Source organism: Mesoplodon bidens (assembly GCF_964165515.1).
Source record: "Mesoplodon bidens genome assembly, chromosome: 6".
In the NCBI taxonomy this organism is placed as follows: Eukaryota; Metazoa; Chordata; class Mammalia; order Artiodactyla; family Ziphiidae; genus Mesoplodon; species Mesoplodon bidens.
This window is the reverse complement of record NC_138162.1, coordinates 23,581,174-23,600,133: the sequence shown is the minus strand read 5'-3', so window position 1 is coordinate 23,600,133 and position 18,960 is coordinate 23,581,174. Positions and strand designations below refer to the sequence as shown.

Sequence of the window (18,960 nt, the reverse complement as noted above, 5' to 3'; positions counted from 1 at the left end):
AGTGGTCCTCCCGCAGGCTGCGCATTAGAGAACGCGTTGGCTGTTTGTGGCACCGCAAGGCCACCGTACGGCACCAAAGGTACGGCATTCCAGCAAGTGGAACCCGAAAGCCTGACAATAGGTGTGATGGATGACCCTACACCTGCCCTGCCGCGCCGAACCGCTGCCAGGAGCTGGCCGGCGTCACTCGACCCTCCGCGGGTTTAGAGAGAGGCGGCGCGGCGGCGTCTCCCTCACGTGACCGGGCTCGACGGCATAGAGCGCGTCACGCTCCGCCCTGAGCTCGGGTCGGTCAAGGTCTGCGCCTGCGCCGGCTCGCTGGCTCGCGGGCTCGCGAGCTCGCCGACCTGCAGGCGGGCCGTAACCGGGCGTGAAGCCGGGCGCCCGCGGCGATGGGTGAGTACAGGAAGCGGCCGAGAGGAAAGCACGGGGCTCCCCCGGCCTCCGCGTGGAGTGAGTGGAAGCACGAAGGAGGGTCTGAGGAGGCCGCCTGCACGGCCCTCTGGCGCGGCCGTTGAGGACTCACCCGCCCCCTCCGCGCGCGCGCAGTGCGCCCCCCCGGTGCGCCCCGCCGTTCCCGCGCGCGCCATCCCGGGTGGGACCTGCAGGGCCCAGTTCTTGCCTCCCAGCTCTGCCGCCCGCTGCCGGGCTTCGCTGGGCCGGGGGCGCCGTCCGACTGCCGGAACGAGCCTTTCCGGCGGAGGAGGCAGTGCGTTCATTTGGGCGCGCCCCGGGAAGGAAGGTGCCTCGCGCCTCGAGAGCGGGGCGGGGAGGGGCCGGGCTTTGCCTGCGGCCCGGGAGAGCGGCGTTGGAACCGCGGAAGGGCGCCTGCCCTCTCGGGGTCTGGGATTCCGGGACCCCTGGCTCCGTTGAATGTCCGGGACGGAAGGGGCTTGGTCGACCCCGTCCGCCACCATCCCCTCCCCCTTACTACAGACCGGGGAAATGGACGCCTGGAGAGCGGTTAAGTTCAGCCACACAGTCAGTCAGACAATGGTTATTCTGCGACACCATGTTGCTTCGCGTTGTGGGAAACTCGGTGGTACAGTGCTTTTTTCGGAGATGCGGGGGGCATTGTTGTTAATTGAAAATCTCTGTACCAATTATTTAGTGTTAAGCTTATCTAGGTGGAGCGTGTCGATGCCTCAGCTATATTTACCCTTTTTTTTTTTTTTTTTTGCTCCTTAGAGCTGTACACGTCTGGTCTTAATCCCCACCTTCTGTTTCTCTACCTGCAAGCTGTGAAACAGAAAACCTTAAATAACTGTGTAGTGCCCTTGCTAGTCTGAGCTTCCTCTGACCTTGTTTCGAAGGGATTCCATAAAATCAAAAGGTGCTAGGACCGGTCAGATCCGCTAGTGGTTCCAGAGCACAGGTCAGGCACTTTGGATCTGGAGTCACCTTGAGTGCATCTCGGGGAAAGATCACAAGCTGTTACCTTTAAGAGGAGTGGACTTGTCTGGTCTCTCCTTTGGTAGATTAAAGTAAGCCCAGAGAAATGGATTTTTAAATTGTAGACATTGCTTTGTATTTATAGTAGTAAGATAGTGTCCTTACTAGGACTAGAACCCAGTTTAATCTTGTCCTGAATGCTGACTCAGACCTGCTGACTTGTGGGAGTTAACATCCTTTGAGAATTACAATTGCTTTCTCCCCAGTTTTTGCACAGAGACCTTTGTGATGGATCACATCTCGGTCTTATCCACGTGGGCTATAAATTACAGTGAGCATTTAGACCTTACACTGTTTTCTTACGCCACAGAAGTTTGATTGACTCTTGGAGTTGCTTGAAAGTCAGCGTAATTAACTTTGCTTCCTAATGTTAACATAGGTTGAGTGTTTTAGGTAGCAAACAAATGTAAAGTTATGGTAGATAAATTTTGCAATAAACTGCAAAGAATTATCCATGTTAAAGAATTTAAATATAGAGGAAAGTTTAGCAAAGAAATTTAGTCATGTTCACAGAATAAACATGAAAAATTTTAAAGTCCACTGCTACAGAATACTGTGCACACTAGCCTTTGTTCTCTTGCCAAATTAAGAACCTATTCACACGATCCTGGTGTGTAGGACAAAATGAGGGGGAAAGCTTTAAATCTGTGAAGTCTGGAAAGGTTTCATTACATTCCTTTTTTCTATGTCCCGGCCTCTTTTTAAAAATCTGAGACCCTAAATGTACACTAATGTTCTTTAAATTTCTTAGAATAGTTCAGTACAGCGGTCAATAAATGACTGGCTAACTTCTGTTAGCCACAGTTTTCTATCTGTTTAATAACAGACCCAAAGAGTCATGACAAAACTAGTTGAAGTAACTTTAATTTGCAAAATTTTGGAAAGTAACGCAAGTGCCATTCCAGTAAAACTTAAAAGTGAACATGGACAAAATTTTGTTGTTCAAGTGTTTAAGTAACTTGGTTTGTGTTATCAAGGAACATATATTGTTAAACAGCTGGTAGGTAGTGACTTTATAATTTAAAATATATTGTTATGTGTTTAGTAGGTAAAAATGAAACTTTTTTACATTCATAAATTGTCACAACGTGTGTTATGGTATAATAACACATACATCTGGATACTTCTGTTGATTTTAACATTTAGTCCTGAAACTGAAGAAGAGCAAAGCATTACATAAAGTATTTCTATGCTAAGTTGTTTTTTTTTTTTTTTTTTTTTTTTTTTTTTTTTTTTGCGGTAGGCGGGCCTCTCACTGTTGTGGCCTCTCCCCTTGCGGAGCACAGGCTCCGGACACGCAGGCTCAGCAGCCACGGCTCACAGGCCCAGCCGCTCCGCGGCATGTGGGATCCTCCCAGACCGGGGCACGAACCCGTGTCCCCTGCATCGGCAGGCGGACTCTCAACCACTGCGCCACCAGGGAAGCCCTGCTAAGTTGTTTTTAACTGTTGGTTAATCTTAGATTGGCAAGTATAGTACTGATGAGAGTTTAAACTCCTGTCTGGCAGCTAAAATGATAAGAAGTAAGTATGTAGAAGACTGATTAATAATTATCAAACTTTGTACCCTGGGGAACTTCTCAAGCATTTATAAAACAATTTTTCTTAAAATGCCATTGATTCCTTTCACTGGTTAACAGCACAAAATGTAACAGACAGAATGTCTGTTTTAAACAAATTAAAAAGCTGTGGGGTTTTTTTTTTGTTTGTTTTTTCAATTCTCCCTAAGTCAGACTTATGCATACCCACAAAAGCTGTGTGTGAAGGACAGCTGTCATACATAAGGAGTTGTTGCTGAATTAAGGGAAACAGCTGTTGAAAGGGGAGTTAGCACAATTAGTCAGCAACAGGTTAACAAGTTTAAAAATTGAGTCTTCAGATGCTCCTTGGCGCAATGCTCATACTACATGAAGTACTTCAGGTGTTGAGGAAGTCTATACAGCTTTTAGGAAAAACGCTTTCCTAGAAAAGCACGTCAAAACAATGGGATCAGCAGGTTAGGGAGGTCCCACCTAGATATCAGAGCTACAGCTTCTCATATCTGTGCTGGAAAATCCTATTTTTCCTGGATGGACTAAAAGTTCAGAACAAAACAGGGACATTTTTAACATTTCTTTCTTTCTTCATTTTAAGATCTCAGTTTCTTTCCCCCTCACCCTGTATTTCAGCATGATCTAGCAGAAAGATGGCTGCTTTTAGAAGTGGCTATTTTATTTTTCTTTCTGGGGTGAGACTATTATGGAGCCTGGATACTTCAGGCTCATATGCATCCATGACCAGTGTCCTGCTGTGGTCAAAAAACTTAGCAATGGACTTGGTGAACTTGGCTGCCTGCTGCTGCTTTGTTCTGCCACTGATGAAGGTCAACCTCAAGGTGTATTTGTCATCAAACCTTTTAAGACTGGAGGCCAGTTGCCAGATATCAGGGTCCATCCCTGCAGGATCTTTCCTGTGGGCCACGAGAAAGATGCTCTTCCCCTGAGCGTAAATTAAGGATATGCTGCGATGTACGAAGCCTAAACAGGCTTGGACTCTGGAAAGGGTGCATATCACCCCAGGTCAAAGCCACTGGGGTGAAGAAACACAAGATGGTACAGATGGTAAGGTGACTGCCAATTAGACCAAAACTCTCCATGGAATGTCTTAAAAAGTAATAGTCAAGGTTTTGCTTAAAGCAAAATATATAGCCTTAAACACTCAAATTATGAAACAAAGAATAAATAAAAATAAGAAATTTCCCTTCAATAAATTAGAAGAAAATAAACCCAGACAAAGCAGGAGAAATGAGATGATAAAGAGGAAAAAGAAATTTAAAAACTGAAAAATAGTAAAATTGGTAAATTTAAGAACTGGTTCTTTGCTGGGATGAGAGGAATGTGAATTAGGTAAACTGACTACCCTGCTCAAGAAAAAAGTGAATATCGGCACACAAGATTAGAAGTGTTTTTTTAAAACAGCAAGTGCTTTATAAGACTATATAAACAAACCAGACTTTTTTTTTTTTTTTTAAGGAACTCCAGTTATCAAAGTTGACTCCAGAAGAGAGAACCTAACAGACCTAACAATGGAAGAAATTGAGAAAGTTATCAAAAAGCTACCATCCCCCAAAACACCAGTCCCAGATGGTGTTTCAGGTGAATTCTTTTAACTTTCAAGAAAAAGATAATTATAAGATTTAAATTGTTCACCAGCTTAAAGAAGGAAAAATGACAGATTTCTTTTACAAAGCCAGTGGAACATTGACACCTGAACTTGACATGAAGATAGTACTGAAATTGGAAACTTGGTATGTTATGAATAGTGATGTGAAATTTTAAAATTTTTAAATAAAATGTTAGCAAACTGTATTTAATGACACATTAAAGGAATATTTCACTGTGGCCAAGTGGGATTCACCTCCATATTGCAAGGGTGAGAAATACACTAATGTATACACCAAATGAATACATCAGAAAAGAACAATAATAATAGTTTATCCTTGTTGAGCCACCTGCTGTGCTGTAGACTACTTTCCTGGGTGCTTCACATGTATTAATTCAGTTAATTGGCCGACCTATGAGGTAGGTAACATTCTTATTTTATAAACGAGGAAACTAAGCCACAGAGACATTGAGTAACTTGCTGGAGGTCACACAATAGATGTGTAGTGGAGCCAGAATTTGAACCCAGGCAATTAACTATCTGTTAAATGTTACACTGGCTCTGTTTCCAGTATCCGTATGATCTTCTCAGTAGCTTCCTAAAAGCATCTGACCAAAGTTCAAAATAGATTCCTGACTTAGTGGCAGTGGAAAGGGGTGGAGGTGGTAGTAAAACAGGAATCAATGTACATCCCTCCCGTATTTGGAAATTCTAAGAGACCCTTATTATCAGTTGACCATTAGTACTAGAAAAATGGAATCCATTTTTAATGGGAAACACAATTTCCTAGTAAATAACAGGGGACAGGGGCTTCAATTATAATTGCAGATATACTGATTCTTAGCATGAATGCAGAATGAAGTTTTGGGAGTTATAGTGTAATTTGTCAGATGAAATTATGATAGCACTGGGAAGACATGCTCCACTTCATGTTTGCAGAACAATCCTAAAGATGGGCAGGGATAGATGGCAAACAGGAAATATTACTTGAGAGGGAACAAATTTTATATGGGCCAGTTGATCAGTGAATATTTTTGTGTCATGATGACTTGTTTCCCTCTGTAAACTTGAAACTGCTAGGACTTGGATTATGAACACTCAGATGACGAGAACTTCCTCCTCAAACCAAAAGCCAGTGTCATGCTTCACAGTTAATCCCTGTGGAGTTGTCACAGATGTCAAAGTATAAGGATGTTTACTATTACCATAATTTAATTATGTTCAGGAGGTATATGCCAATCCAATAAGAAGAAAGAAAGATGCATACTATAATGGAGAAGGCAAAATTATTTGTGATATATAGTAGAAACAAGCAAATCCACCAAAAAACTGAGAAATACAGGACTATTGGCTGCTTCTAACTTTAATACACAGGAATTGGTAGCTTTTTCATATGCAGACAAGAAGCAGTTAGAAAATTAATTGGAAGAAAACAACCCTTTCATAATAGGGACCGAAAAGGTAAAATACCTTTCAAGGTCTATATGAAAAAAAATTTTTAATGCTAAGGTTTGTAAAAAGAAACAAGTAAACAGGAAGATATCACATCCTTGTAAAGTAGGGTACAATTTTTTTTTTAAGGTTCAATTTTGAAAAAGTGACAGTACTTTAAATTTATAAAGTCAATTCTGCTATCAAATACCAAGATTTTGGGGAGGAATATGACAAAAATACACTAAAGTTTACCTGGAAAAGTGTAAGAGCCTGGAAAACTGATGATTCTGACAAGAGTAAAAGGGAAAGCCCTACTAGTTGATGAAATCTATTCTGATGCTACAGCAGGTTAAAATCAGTTGGACCTAGAGAAGAAATACAAGGCTACTGTGGAACAGAGTGGAGTGCAGAAATAAATGCAGATGCTTGTGAGTATTTAGATGATGCTAACCCGTGAGGAAAAGAAGGCTCATCAGTCAGTTTCTAGGCAATCTCTTATCTTTGCTTCATTCCTTATACTGAAATTCCAGAGAAATTAAAATACAGATGGTAAATGAAACCATAGAAGTTGTAGAAGGAAGCATGGATTACTTGTTTATAATTTTAGAATAATGAAGGCCTTCTATGAAGGACAGAAAACCTAGAAGCCAAGATCAATAGATTTCATATCCATATTAGGAACTTCAGCATCACAAAAATGATACAAAGTAGGGAAAGTATATGCCACAACTTGATTAATATAACTAGGATTGATTTTCTTCATGCACAAAGAAATTTTCCAAATCAACAAGGAAAAAAACAAAGTGCCTACAGAAAAATGGATAATGTGAAATTTTACAGTACTAAAAATTCAAATGGTCAATAAAAATGAAAAATGCTGAATTGTATGTATGTATGTATGTATGTATGTATGTATGTCTGCGTTGGGTCTTCATTGCTGCGCCTGGGCTTTCTACAGTTGTGGCGAGCGGGGGCCACTCTTCGCTGCAGTGCATGGGCCTCTCACTGCAGTGGCTTCTCTTGTTGCGGAGCACGGTCTCTAGGTGCACGAGCTTCAGCAGTTATGGCTCGCAGGCTCCAGAGCGCAGGCTCAGTAGTTGTGGTGCGCACGGCTTAGCTGCTCCGCGGCATGTGGGAACTTCCCGGACCAGGGCTCGAACCTGTGTCCCCCGCATTTGCAGGCAGATTCTTAACCACTGTGCCACCAGGGAAGCCCCAGAAATTACTGTTTAATACCTGGTGCTGGAAATGGTAGGGCAACTGGGACTGGCATACACTTAATGGAAATATAAATCACAGTAAGTTTTCTGGGGGCAATTGGCTGTAGCTATCAAAATGTATTCCTGGGCTTCCCTGGTGGCGCAGTGGTTAAGAATCCTCCTGCCAATTCAGGGGACACAGGTTTGAGCCCTGGTCCGGGAAGTTCCCACATGCCGCGGAGCAGCTAAGCCCGTGAGGCACAACTACTGGGCCTGTGTGCCACAACTAGTGAAGCCTGCGCACCTAGAGCCCATGCTCCACAACAAGAAAAGCCACTGCAGTGAGAAGCCCGCACACCGCAACAAAGAGTAGCCCCCCCTTGCCGCAACTAGAGAAAGCTTGCATGCAGCAACGAAGACCCAATGCAGCCAAAAATAAATAAATAAATAAAATGTATTACTGTTTGAGCCAGCATCCATTCTAAAGATTTACCCTACAGATAAGCTTGTGAGAGTTCACCAGGTGTAGGTACAGAGTTGCCCATTGCAGCATTGTTTAAAAGGAAAAAAGGAAAAAACAAAAACAGTGACCATAAATAGGAGACAGAGTAAATTACATGTAATATATCCATTCAGTAGAATACTAGGTAACCATTCAAAACGTTGTGATATCTGCTGTTATTAGCAGGTTTTTAAGCACATTGCTGTATACCTTTTTCACTTAGTAGTGTGTTCTTTTTGTGTATTTTTTAAATGATGGTTAGGTTGGTGAGGATGGGATGGAGTGTGTGACTAGAGTCGGGCTTACTAGTAAGGAGCCTTTGGCAGTAGTCAGGCAGGAGATGAAGAGGACCTGGGTTGGGACAGTGAGCCTGGAGGAGAGGATGTATGTGTACTTAATTAATTTACAATTTTTCTCTTAAAAAAATACATCTTTTTTAAATGTCTTTTTTTATTTTATTGAAGCATGGTTGATTTACAGTGTTGTGTTCATTTCTGCTGTACAGCATAGTGATTCAGTTATACATATATGCATTCTTTTTCATATTCTTTTCCATTATGGTTTATCACAGGATATTGAATATAGTTCCCTGTACCATAGAGTAGGACCTTGTTGTTTATCCATTCTCTATATAATAATTTGCATCTGCTAATCCTAAACACCCACTGCATCCCTCTCCCAACCCACTTCCCCTTGGCAACCATAAGTCTGTTCTCTATGTCTGTGAGTCTGTTTCTATTTGGTAGATAAGTTCAAGTTCATTTGTATCATATTTTAGATTCCACGTATAAGTGATACCAAATGGTATTTGTCTTTCTCTTTCTCTTTCTGACTTGCTTCACTTAGTTTGATAATCTCTAGAGTCATCCACGTTGCTGCATATTTCTTTTTTTTTTTTTTTAATTATTTTTGGCTGCGTTGGGTCTTTGCTGCTGCGCACGGGCTTTCTCTAGTTGCAGTGAGCGGGGGCTACTCTTCGTTGCGGTTTGTGGGCTTCTCATTGCGGTGGCTTCTCTTGTTGCAGAGCGTGGGCTTAGTTGCTCCATGGCATGTGGGATCTTCCTGGACCAGGGCTCAAACCCGTATCCCCTGCATTGGCAGGCGGATTCTTTGTTTTTTTTTTTTAATATAAATTTATTTATTTTATTTTATTTTTGGCTGCATTGGGTCTTCGTTGCTGCACGCGGGCTTTTCTCGTTGCTGCGAGTGGGGGCTACTCTTCGTTGTGGTGCACAGGCTTCTCGTGGTGGCTTCTTGTTGGGAGCACGGGCTCTAGGCGTGTGGGCTTCATTAGTTGTGGCTTGCGGGCTCAGTAGTTGTGGCGCACAGGCTTAGTTTCTCCACGGCTTGTGGGATCTTCCTGGACCAGGGCTCAAACCTGTGTCTCCTGCATTGGCAGGTGGATTCTTAACCACTGTGCCACCAGGGAATGGCAGGCAGATTCTTAACCACTATGCCACCAGGGAAGTCCTGTTCTATTAAGTGTATTTTTAATGTATAAATTTAATGTGTAACTTTTTCTAAAGTAATATACATTTCTTCTGTGAATTTTTGTTTAAATGATTCATTTGTTGTTTTATTGGATCTACGAGCAGCCCAGCTCCAAGTATTCTGGCCTCTTGGTAAAGCATATTGGTGACTTCATAATCTAACTGCTTTAATACCTGCCAAAGTTAGAAATAATTCCTCTCTCTGAGCCGGGCCTTTCTTTGGTTATTTAAATTACAGTGGAACAAATGTTTAGAATGTCAGGGGACAGTTTTTTACTGTCCCTTTATTCCCCATCATGATAGTGCTAAGCAGCGTTTAGAGACAAGTCCCACTCCTCTAGCCTATTCCAAAGGAGAGGTTTATTCAAACGAACACAGAGTTTTGGTGCCCGGGAGTAGTGTGGCTGCCCTGGTGTTGGAGGTGGACAGTGAAAGGATGGGGCTCTGGTGCTGTCTACTTCTACAGGTGTGACCAGGTGACAGCGGGGAGAAGATTCCTGACCCCTTTTATTACCTTCCTTATGGCAGACTTCAGGCCTGCAGTGGTTTCCAGGCATAAGTCTTCTCAACTGAGGGCATGTTTATCTTTTCTAACAGAAATGTGATAGCAAGCCAGTCCAACTACAAACAAAGAGGCATTGGGCTAGAGTGTGCAGATGTTACATTTTCTTCTTAATATAGTCTGTCTTCTGGGAAAAGGGCACACAGATCTAGGTGTAACATGCCTAAGGAAAATAATTTGTTTCTATTAGTTTCACATGAGAAAGGAAAAAAATAGTACATAGTAGCACCAGAGGGTCTTGGGATCATCCTGAGGGTCTCTGGTAATGCAGGTCCTAGCCTGCTTTTCCATCATCGTCTGCCACCCATCCATCTCACACCCACATTAAGCTCCAGCCAGACACCCTCCTCAGGAATGTGATGCTGCTGCTCCTTTGACACGGGGCCTACACCTTAGCCTGTGCTGCCTTTGGCTAAAATGTGCCTCACCCTTAGGTACATCCAGAGTCCTATTCACCTTTCAGAGCCCTGCCCAGAGGTCACAGACCCCCCTGTCTTTCCCTCCAGACAGCTAATTAATGACCCCTTCCTCTGTGGGGCCTTTATACCTTCTATATATTTCTGTGGTTGCATTTACCACACTGTGGTCCAATTGTTTGCATGTCGTATCTCCCGAGGCCAGCGTGCTTTTATCTCTAATCTCTGAACATTACAGGAGTTGAATAAGTTGGTTGAATTAAAATCTCTTAGTATACTGAGGAGGCCAGTGTAAAAGCAGGCAAAGAAGAAGAAATTCCCAACAAAGGTAAATGAAAGTCTTCTTGATAATGTTATCCTGTAAGTCTGAATGAAGCAAATACAAAAATCAGTACAGTGCTCACTGTGTCCCCAGAACAGCAGTGGGACCTGGTGCACTGTACTCTTTAGCTGACTTCTGCCTCAGTGTGCAGGGTGGGTGGCATTGGCCCGTTATAACTGTGGAAGCAGCCTCAGAGAGGTACAGCAATTTGCCTTTGTTCACTTGGGAACTTTGTCACATCCTTCTGTCACTGTTGGCCTTGTCCTGATTAGACCTTAGTTTTGTCAGTCTCCAACTTTTGAAAATAGAGTAAATTGAGACAAATTCAACTTGAAAAATATAGAAAAGGAAAATACAGCATTATTATGAAATTAGAAAATGTAAACTACTTATTTTGGCTTTTCTATATGTATATTGATAAAAACAGGATTGTGCCATGTCAATAAAAATATTCTCCTTTATTTTTTCTTCTGTAACACTTTATTGATCAAAAAAAGGACTCACAGCTATCCATTAATACCATTAAAAATTCAAAATTAATATACTGAACCTTAAATATAAATACTCTTATTTTTAGTACCTATATGACATCCCATCAGGTGGCTACATCTTCATGTATGCAGTGTGTCCCTTACTGTTGCGCATTTAATTTTTACTCCATATTTCTGTTAAAAGCATTGTAATTGTCCTATAGTTGAGTCTTTGTGTACCTCTCTTGTTAATAATTCTTTCCCTAGGCTATATTTCTAGAAGGAAAATTAGAGTTGTGTATGTGTGTTCCATATTTTATGTTACATGTGTGTGGCTCCTGCACATATAAGCTCCTCAGGAACTGATGCTTTCTGATTATGTGCCTCACTCTGCTCTGCCTTCACATGATGACATTTCTCTTTAACACCTTTTGTCCTGATGCTTAGCGGTTTACAGCAACGTGTGTGTATGGGGAGGGGGAAAAAAAGGAACTTGTTTTTTGTTTGTTTTTGTCATAAGTCAAAGAGCTAGATGGTTTACCTGACTTATTTTGTTCTTATTTACTTATAATTGAAACTGTGGTTAAAAAAAAAATCAGGGACTTTCCTGGTGGTGCAGTGGTTGGGAGTCCACCTGCCAATGCAGGGGACACGGGTTCGAGCCCTGGGCTGGGAAGATCCGACATGCCATGGAGCAACCAAGCCCGTGCACCACAACTACTGGGCCTGCGCCCTACAGCCCGCGAGGCACAACTACTGATCCCACGCACCACAACTACCGAAGCCCGCGTGCCCTAGAGCCCGTGCTCCACGACAAAAGAAACCACTGCAATGAGAAGCCCACGCACCACAACAAAGAGTAGCCCCCGCTCACTGCAACTAGGAAAAGTCCGCGCACAGCAATGAAGACCCAACACAGCCCCCCTCAAAAATAATAAATAAAAAAATTAATTAAAAATTAAAATTCATAAGATTTACCATCTTAACCAATTTTAAGTGTAAGTTCAGTAACATTAAGTATATTTACATTGTTATAAAACAGATTTCCGGACATTTTTCATCTTGCAGAACTGAAACTATACCCATTAAACAATAACTGTTCCCACCTCCCCCAACCCCTGGTAATAACCGCTATTCATCTCTATGAATTGGACTACTTTAGGTACCTCATATAAGTGGAATTACACTGTATTTGCCATTTTATGACTGGCTTATTTCACTTGTCCTCGGGGTTCATCCATGTTGTAGCATGTGACAGGGTCTCCTTCCTTTTTAAGGCCACATAATACTCTGTTGTATGTACATACCGTGTTTTGTTTATCCATTCGTTCATCAGTGGACACTTGGGCTGCGTTCACCTCTTGGCTATTTGTGCATAGTTCTGCTGTGAACTTGGATGTACAAGTATCTCTTGGAGACCCTACAGTAAATTCTTTTGGACATACACCCAGAAGTGGGATTGGTGATGATATCATATGGTAGTTCTATTGTTAATTTTTTGAAGAACTGCCATACTGTTTTTCCATAGTGGTTGCACCGTTTTGCATCCCCACTAACGCTTGTTCTTTTCTTTTTTTTTTTTTTAATAGTAGCTGTCCTAATGGGTATGAGGTTTTCATTTGCATTTCTCTGATAATAAGTGATGTTGAGCATCTTTTCATATGTCCGTTGGCCATTTGTACATCTTCTTTGGAGAAGTGTCTGTTAAGTCCTTTGCTTGTTTTTAATCAGGTTACAGACGACTGGCAAGGAATGATCTTGCCATTTTAAAAAGCAGTTGTATTCTAGGGGTAGGACCTTGCCTTCATTCCACTCAGTGGGCTAAGCCTGTGTATTTAGGCTTCAAATCTTTTTCAGCATGGTCTGGTATGGCCGTCTGGTACGGCCACTCTTTGTCCCAAGGCAGCCTCCCAAAGTCATTGCCATCTGCGGTATGACAGCAGGAACATGAACTCTGCAGGCAGACTTCATTTCAAGATGCCAGCTCCACCAGTTACTAACTACCTTGGATGAAGATGAGTATTGGTTTTTCCATTTGTAAAACTGGGAAAATAATGTTTACTTTATGGAGGTGTTTTGAGAATTAAATATGTGAAAATTGTGCTTAGTATATACCTGCAGGCCTTCCTTGACCCTGTTCTCGCAGCCTCCACCTCACAAAGTGTATACTCACTGTCCCTTAACCTGTGTTCCCATAGTATATATTTATCATAGAAGGTATTACACTGTGGAGTGATTGTATACCTTGGCAGAGCCTTCTGTTAGATTGCAAGTTCCTTGTCTTTGAATCTCTAGCACTTAGCAGAGGGCCTAGTTTACAGTAGATAGTAAGTGTTAGTGAACAGAATGACTGAATGTATGTCTTGCTATTTTATTTCTCATGAGAAGACTTTGTTTCAGAAGGATAACAGCATGTACCATTATGTAGTGTAGGCATTACATATGAACTAGTCCAGTGGTTCTCAAATTTTTTGGTCTCAGGACCGCTTTACACTTAAAAAATTTTTGTGGACCCCAAAGAGCCTTTATTTATACAGATTAATATTCATGGTCTTAGAAATAAAAACAAAATTTTAAAATATTTATGAATTCACTTTAACAATGATAAACCCATTCATGTTAATATAATCAACACATTTTCATGAAAAATAATTATTTCCCCCCTAAAAAATTAATAAGTATGTTTTACAGTTTTGTAAGTCTGTTTAACGTCTGACTTAAAGGTTGGTGGAGTCTCATATCTACCTCTGCATTTGTTCTGTTGTGATAAGTTGTTTTAGTTGAAGTATATGCAGAAAATCCAGCCTCACATGGATATGTAGTTGGAAAGGGGAGGACCTCCTGGACTGCTGAAAGGGCCTCAGGGCCCTCCAAAAATACTTGAAGAAACACTGATCTAGTTTAAAAGGGGAAAATGTAATAGAGTCCAGAAATTGGAGGAAGGATTAGGGGAAATTTTCATATGTTTAGCACTGTATATAAAGGTTTACCTATTATCATTTTATTACTTATAGGTTAAAAAAATCCTTCCCGAAGAAGATCTTAAGCAACACGATGGATTCAGAAGCTCATGAAAAGAGGCCACCAATCCTAACATCTTCAAAGCAAGATATAGCACCTCATATTGCAAGTGTTAGTGAAATGAAGCATTACTTGTGTGGCTGCTGTGCGGCTTTCAACAATATAGCCATCACATTTCCCATTCAGAAGGTCCTCTTTCGGCAACAGCTGTATGGAATCAAAACCCGGGATGCAGTACTTCAGTTGAGGAGGGATGGGTTTCGAAACTTGTATCGCGGAATCCTTCCCCCTTTAATGCAGAAGACGACTACACTGGCACTTATGTTTGGTCTGTATGAGGATTTATCTTGCCTTCTCCGTAAGCATATCAGTACCCCAGAGTTTGCAACCCGTAGCCTGGCCGCAGTACTTGCAGGAACGACAGAAGCAATTTTCACTCCACTGGAAAGGGTTCAAACATTGCTTCAAGACCACAAGCATCATGACAAATTTACAAACACTTATCAGGCTTTCAAAGCACTGAAATGCCATGGAATTAGAGAGTATTATCGAGGCTTGGTGCCTGTTCTTTTCCGTAACGGATTCAGCAATGTCCTTTTTTTTGGCCTTCGAGGTCCCATCAAGGAGCACCTGCCTACGGCAACAACCCACGGTGCTCATTTGGTCAATGATTTTATCTGCGGGGGCCTGTTGGGGGCCATGTTGGGGATCTTGTTTTTTCCAGTTAATGTTGTAAAAACTCGCATGCAGTCTCAGATTGGTGGGGAATTTCAGTCTTTCCCTAAGGTTTTCCAAAAAATCTGGCTAGAACGGGACAAGAAACTGACAAATCTTTTCAGAGGTGCCCATCTGAATTACCATCGGTCCCTCATCTCTTGGGGCATAATTAATGCGACTTATGAGTTCTTGTTAAAGATTATATGAAATAAATCAGTTAAGTGCCATTAGTCAACTGAGTAGACCTAAGAAGAATGCAGTTTGGCCTTGTTTCTAATTGGCCAAATACAAGTTGGTGTCATAAGTCCAGGGCACAGTGAATTACGGGCAAAGCTGTTTTTCTTAAGCACCAACAAATTCAGAATAAAAGGTTTCAGTAGGAAAATTTAAGGTTTTGGGGGGAGGGTGTTTGTATTTTTTTTAATCATTATCTGAGAACTTTAGGCTAATTGCCTGGTTAATAGCTGTCTATCTGATGGCTTTTGACAAGGAAACTAACAGCCAAGATATATGATTCTTTTTTCCACAAGTCTTCTGTATTGAAGCATAAGTGGCCATGACCAGCCAGAGGAAAGGCTCTTAAGGTCCCATGATTTCTCAGGCTTGCTTCTATTACTCCATTTCTTCTCTGCTTTTGGGAGGAGTTACAAAGGGTAGTTTTTGTTAACTTAAACATATACGTGGTAGGACAAAGGAGCAGAATAGAGAAGAAAAACAGCTTATGTGTAGGTTTTTCATGATAAATTGTTTGTATTCATTTTGAAACTAAGCACCTGTTGGGATGGTCATTATCCAAATTATTTCTCTTTAGACGTGGTAGACTAAAGCAACTAATGATATCTCCCATTTCGCTTTCTAGGGTAGAAAGTTTTCTCTGTATTTCTCAATATGACCTTAAACCTTCCCAAAATATTTTTATATTAATTTCACTATTTTGTTGCCAAAAAATGTGGAGACTTAAATTTTGTTAAAGGTGTCTCATCCCATTAAGAAGGTTCATATTACAGGTATCCCCCACTTCTCCAGAGTTTCCTTTATGCCACTTCGCTTTTACAAAAGACCTACGTTAGTACCTGTTTTCACTAACCAAAAGAAATACGAAGATGATTTTTGCCTTTACAAGAAAAGGTGATTGCTTCCTCACTCTATGCCATTTCGGCTTACAAAAAGTTCCACGGGAATGCGGGGGAAACCTGTAATTGCATTACAGATCCAATTCTGTTTAGCTCAGCTTCTTTGAATTGTTGCCAACTTAGTGAAGAGCTTTGGAGTTTTGGTATTTTTTCCTTTGAGTAGTAGTTTGTCATAGTCAAGTATCCTGTTCTCTTGAAACTCCCTTTAAAAAAACAACAAAATGCTTCCATAAAATTTTATTTTGGAAGTCTATTAATAGGACCTCAGATTTTTTTTTCTGGTTTCTAAGTGTTCTAGGGAAGGGGAAAAAAACTCAGTACTTTTTCCCAGATAAATAAGGCAAAGTGACTCATACACCAATTGAATAACTAATAAAACATACGAGACATCCTAGAAAAGTGGTTTATCAATATTTTAAAACTCCACGTCTGTAAGTATTATGCCGTTAAGGTTACCTTCCAGCATCTGACATGGGGCAGAGCACGTAGGTTTTATTACCAGGCTTCCATCATTCTGGGTAATTGCATGTGAATATGTGCACACGCTGACCAAAATAAAGTCAGGGTCTCAATTGGTAGTTTACTCAGTTTCTGGACAGATAGTCCAAAAAAGATGTTTACCTCTCAATGCAGGGCGGCTGGTCAAATGACAGGAACATCTTCCTTCCAGCTGTGACGGATTAGGAGGCATTATCAAGCATTTGCCAGGCAGTAATGAAGCTCACTAGCTTTACGAAGGCTCTGTTTGACATCGTTGTGCTGGAAATGGCAGTTAATTCTAGAAACCAAGGTGCAGATGTAAGGATTTGAGAAAGCATGAATTTGACCCCAAATAAATGAGAGGAGCATCCTTTGGCCTATGGAATAGAGTCAGGATTTCAAGTGGGTTGAGTTTCAGGAATGAGTGGCAAAGGCACTATGGTGCCTGACCCCCTTGCTCACGTGTGTGTCCAGCACTCCTGGGCATATCTGAGTGCTCAGCATGTGGCCGGTGAGTTAGCCTGGGGTCACACCCTGACCCTGGGAGGAGACTTCACTGGCCTTCAGTTCCAGGGGGCTTCCTTTTGCCTATACACTCCATGTAGGTGATAGAAATCTAAACTCTAAAGCACTTTTGTGAAATACAAGTGAAGTGAGAATTTGAAGGAGGATGCTTCCTTTTCTGCCATCTCAAACGTGGCATTTAAAACAAATATTTTTTAATGGTTTTAACTCATTATATTTTTTTATTTCTTTGTCACTTTTTACAGCTTTTGAAGACCAAACTGCAAATACGTTACCAGGGTTGGTTTTATGTTGTCCTATATTTTCTTAAATTTGACAAAAAACTCAACAGAACTTGTGGTAGCCAACAGCTTTGTCTGAAATTTAAAAGAAGTCAAAATGTGTTATTAGTAAGGAAGAGATTCTAACTATTGTTTTTGCCTCAGTGTGAACTAGTATGGTAATAATTTTGAAAAGGCAAACATGAGTGAATAACTTATCTGCAAAGCTTTAAAAGTGGCCTTTCTGTGGCACAGACAGCTCATGAGCGCAGGGCACTTCTGGTCTTGCCTCCTATACTTCATTCTGATGCCACCAGAAATATGTTATGGATTCTATACTTAACACCCTTAGAGTGGTATGAGCCCTCAGGACTATACTACAGAGTAAACACAACCTCTGTACGGTGGCAAATGTATGTGTCTTTGTTTCATTTGTGGTTGGAGACAAAGTTGATGCTTTAGTCTCAATAGTCAATATTCATCTTTATGGTTGGTTATATAATCACCTGCTATATATTACGAACTGTGCAGTGAGACAGAATTGTGCATATATAATCATCTTTGGAGACCTGAAATTCCCTGGCTTGATTACAGTGGTGATGCTCAGTTATAAGGCTGTACAAACCTTAATAAGAGGATAACGGGTGGTACTGGAGGGCTTCATGGTAAGCCAATCATGTTGACCAACACTTCAGTGTAGATGAAGTACTGTCATGTGAGGGGCATGCAGTCAAGATGGAAGCGAGGTGGGAGATCACATTTAAAGAAAGGGTAAGCACTCAGACTTGGTTTCTTTTAAAATAGTCTTTGTTTTCTCACGTGCTTATAAATGTGTATCAAAGACTTGAATAGGCATTCTCCTTAAATCTGAGGATTTTTAGTTTTTAATGCTGTCCTTTTGCCTAATAGTGAATATTTGCTTGCCTAAATGGCTCCTAAATTGTGGAGAAGTCTACATGTTTCCTTTTTTAAAGTTTCATTATTAAAAGTGGTTGTTTTTGTTTGATATTTTGAGTTTTGTGACTATATGAGTTTAAATGAAATCTGTTAAATGTTTCAGAGTTAACATGTTTCTTTTGGTATTTCTGATTGGAATAAATTTTTTTTTAAGTCCAGTTTTCTGGTCTCTTGTGGCTGGGTTAGGGTTAGTAGCACTTTCCTTTTTGTGGCAGATTAGTCTATTAGTCTTTTTGTTGGTAAAACATTCAGCACACTACTTTGACTATTAGTGACGTCACCTGATAACTTTGTAGGTAGAACAGTTCTTCATTTATCCATTTTGTTTGGTCAAGAGGAGTTCCAGATAAGTTAATTTTCTATATAGGTTAACTACAAAGCATTTTGTTTTTTAAAGGTTGTTGTCAAATGAAATAAACTTTTCCCTACTGAGTATAAACTGTTCTGGTAAGTTCGGTATATCAGTACTTTCTGTTGTAATTATGTACCTTCAGGTCATGCTTACCCCCAGGCTAAATGATCTGGATGTTTGTGCTTTTTGAGTTTTTTATATCTGCTTTTGATTTCATACTGCTTGTTTCTGTTAGGAGACTGAAATCATATTAGCTACACTGTTGGTTTACACATTAAATGATAAGGTGCTTCCTGACTCTAGGGATAGCTGAGGCTGCCTGATGAGGTCCGCCAAGTAAGGGAGCAGTTGTCATATAAAACACTCCTGTTTTAGAAATTTTTTTAGAAATTCAGTATAAAAGTGAATATCCTGAAATCTAGAATTCATTAAAGGGGTTTGACACATCATCTGATGAAATGTCATTGTAACCCTTCGGCAGAGTGAGGGGAGTAGAGAGCATTGCTCTTGGTGTGACGGGGAGGGGCC

The 18,960-nt window shown here is 41.1% G+C and overlaps 1 protein-coding gene across 3 annotated transcripts; it reads left to right on the top strand.

The window, feature by feature from the left end:
- The first annotated feature begins 73 nt into the window (after positions 1-73).
- SLC25A51 (solute carrier family 25 member 51) lies at positions 74-18,238 on the top strand. 3 transcript variants are annotated; one of them, XM_081238417.1, is made up of 3 exons: positions 74-396; positions 4,463-4,737; positions 14,002-18,238. In XM_081238417.1, the coding sequence occupies exons 2-3, from the start codon at positions 4,658-4,660 to the stop codon at positions 14,930-14,932; spliced, it is 1,011 nt and encodes a 336-aa protein (XP_081094543.1). In that variant the 5' UTR covers positions 74-396; positions 4,463-4,657; the 3' UTR covers positions 14,933-18,238. The 3 variants fall into 3 exon arrangements, with proteins under 3 accessions (XP_081094543.1, XP_081094542.1, XP_081094544.1); XM_081238416.1 differs by lacking the exon at positions 74-396 and adding an exon at positions 655-963; XM_081238418.1 differs by lacking the exon at positions 74-396 and adding an exon at positions 669-963 and having other exon boundaries at positions 4,463-4,585.
- Positions 18,239-18,960: the final 722 nt, after the last annotated feature.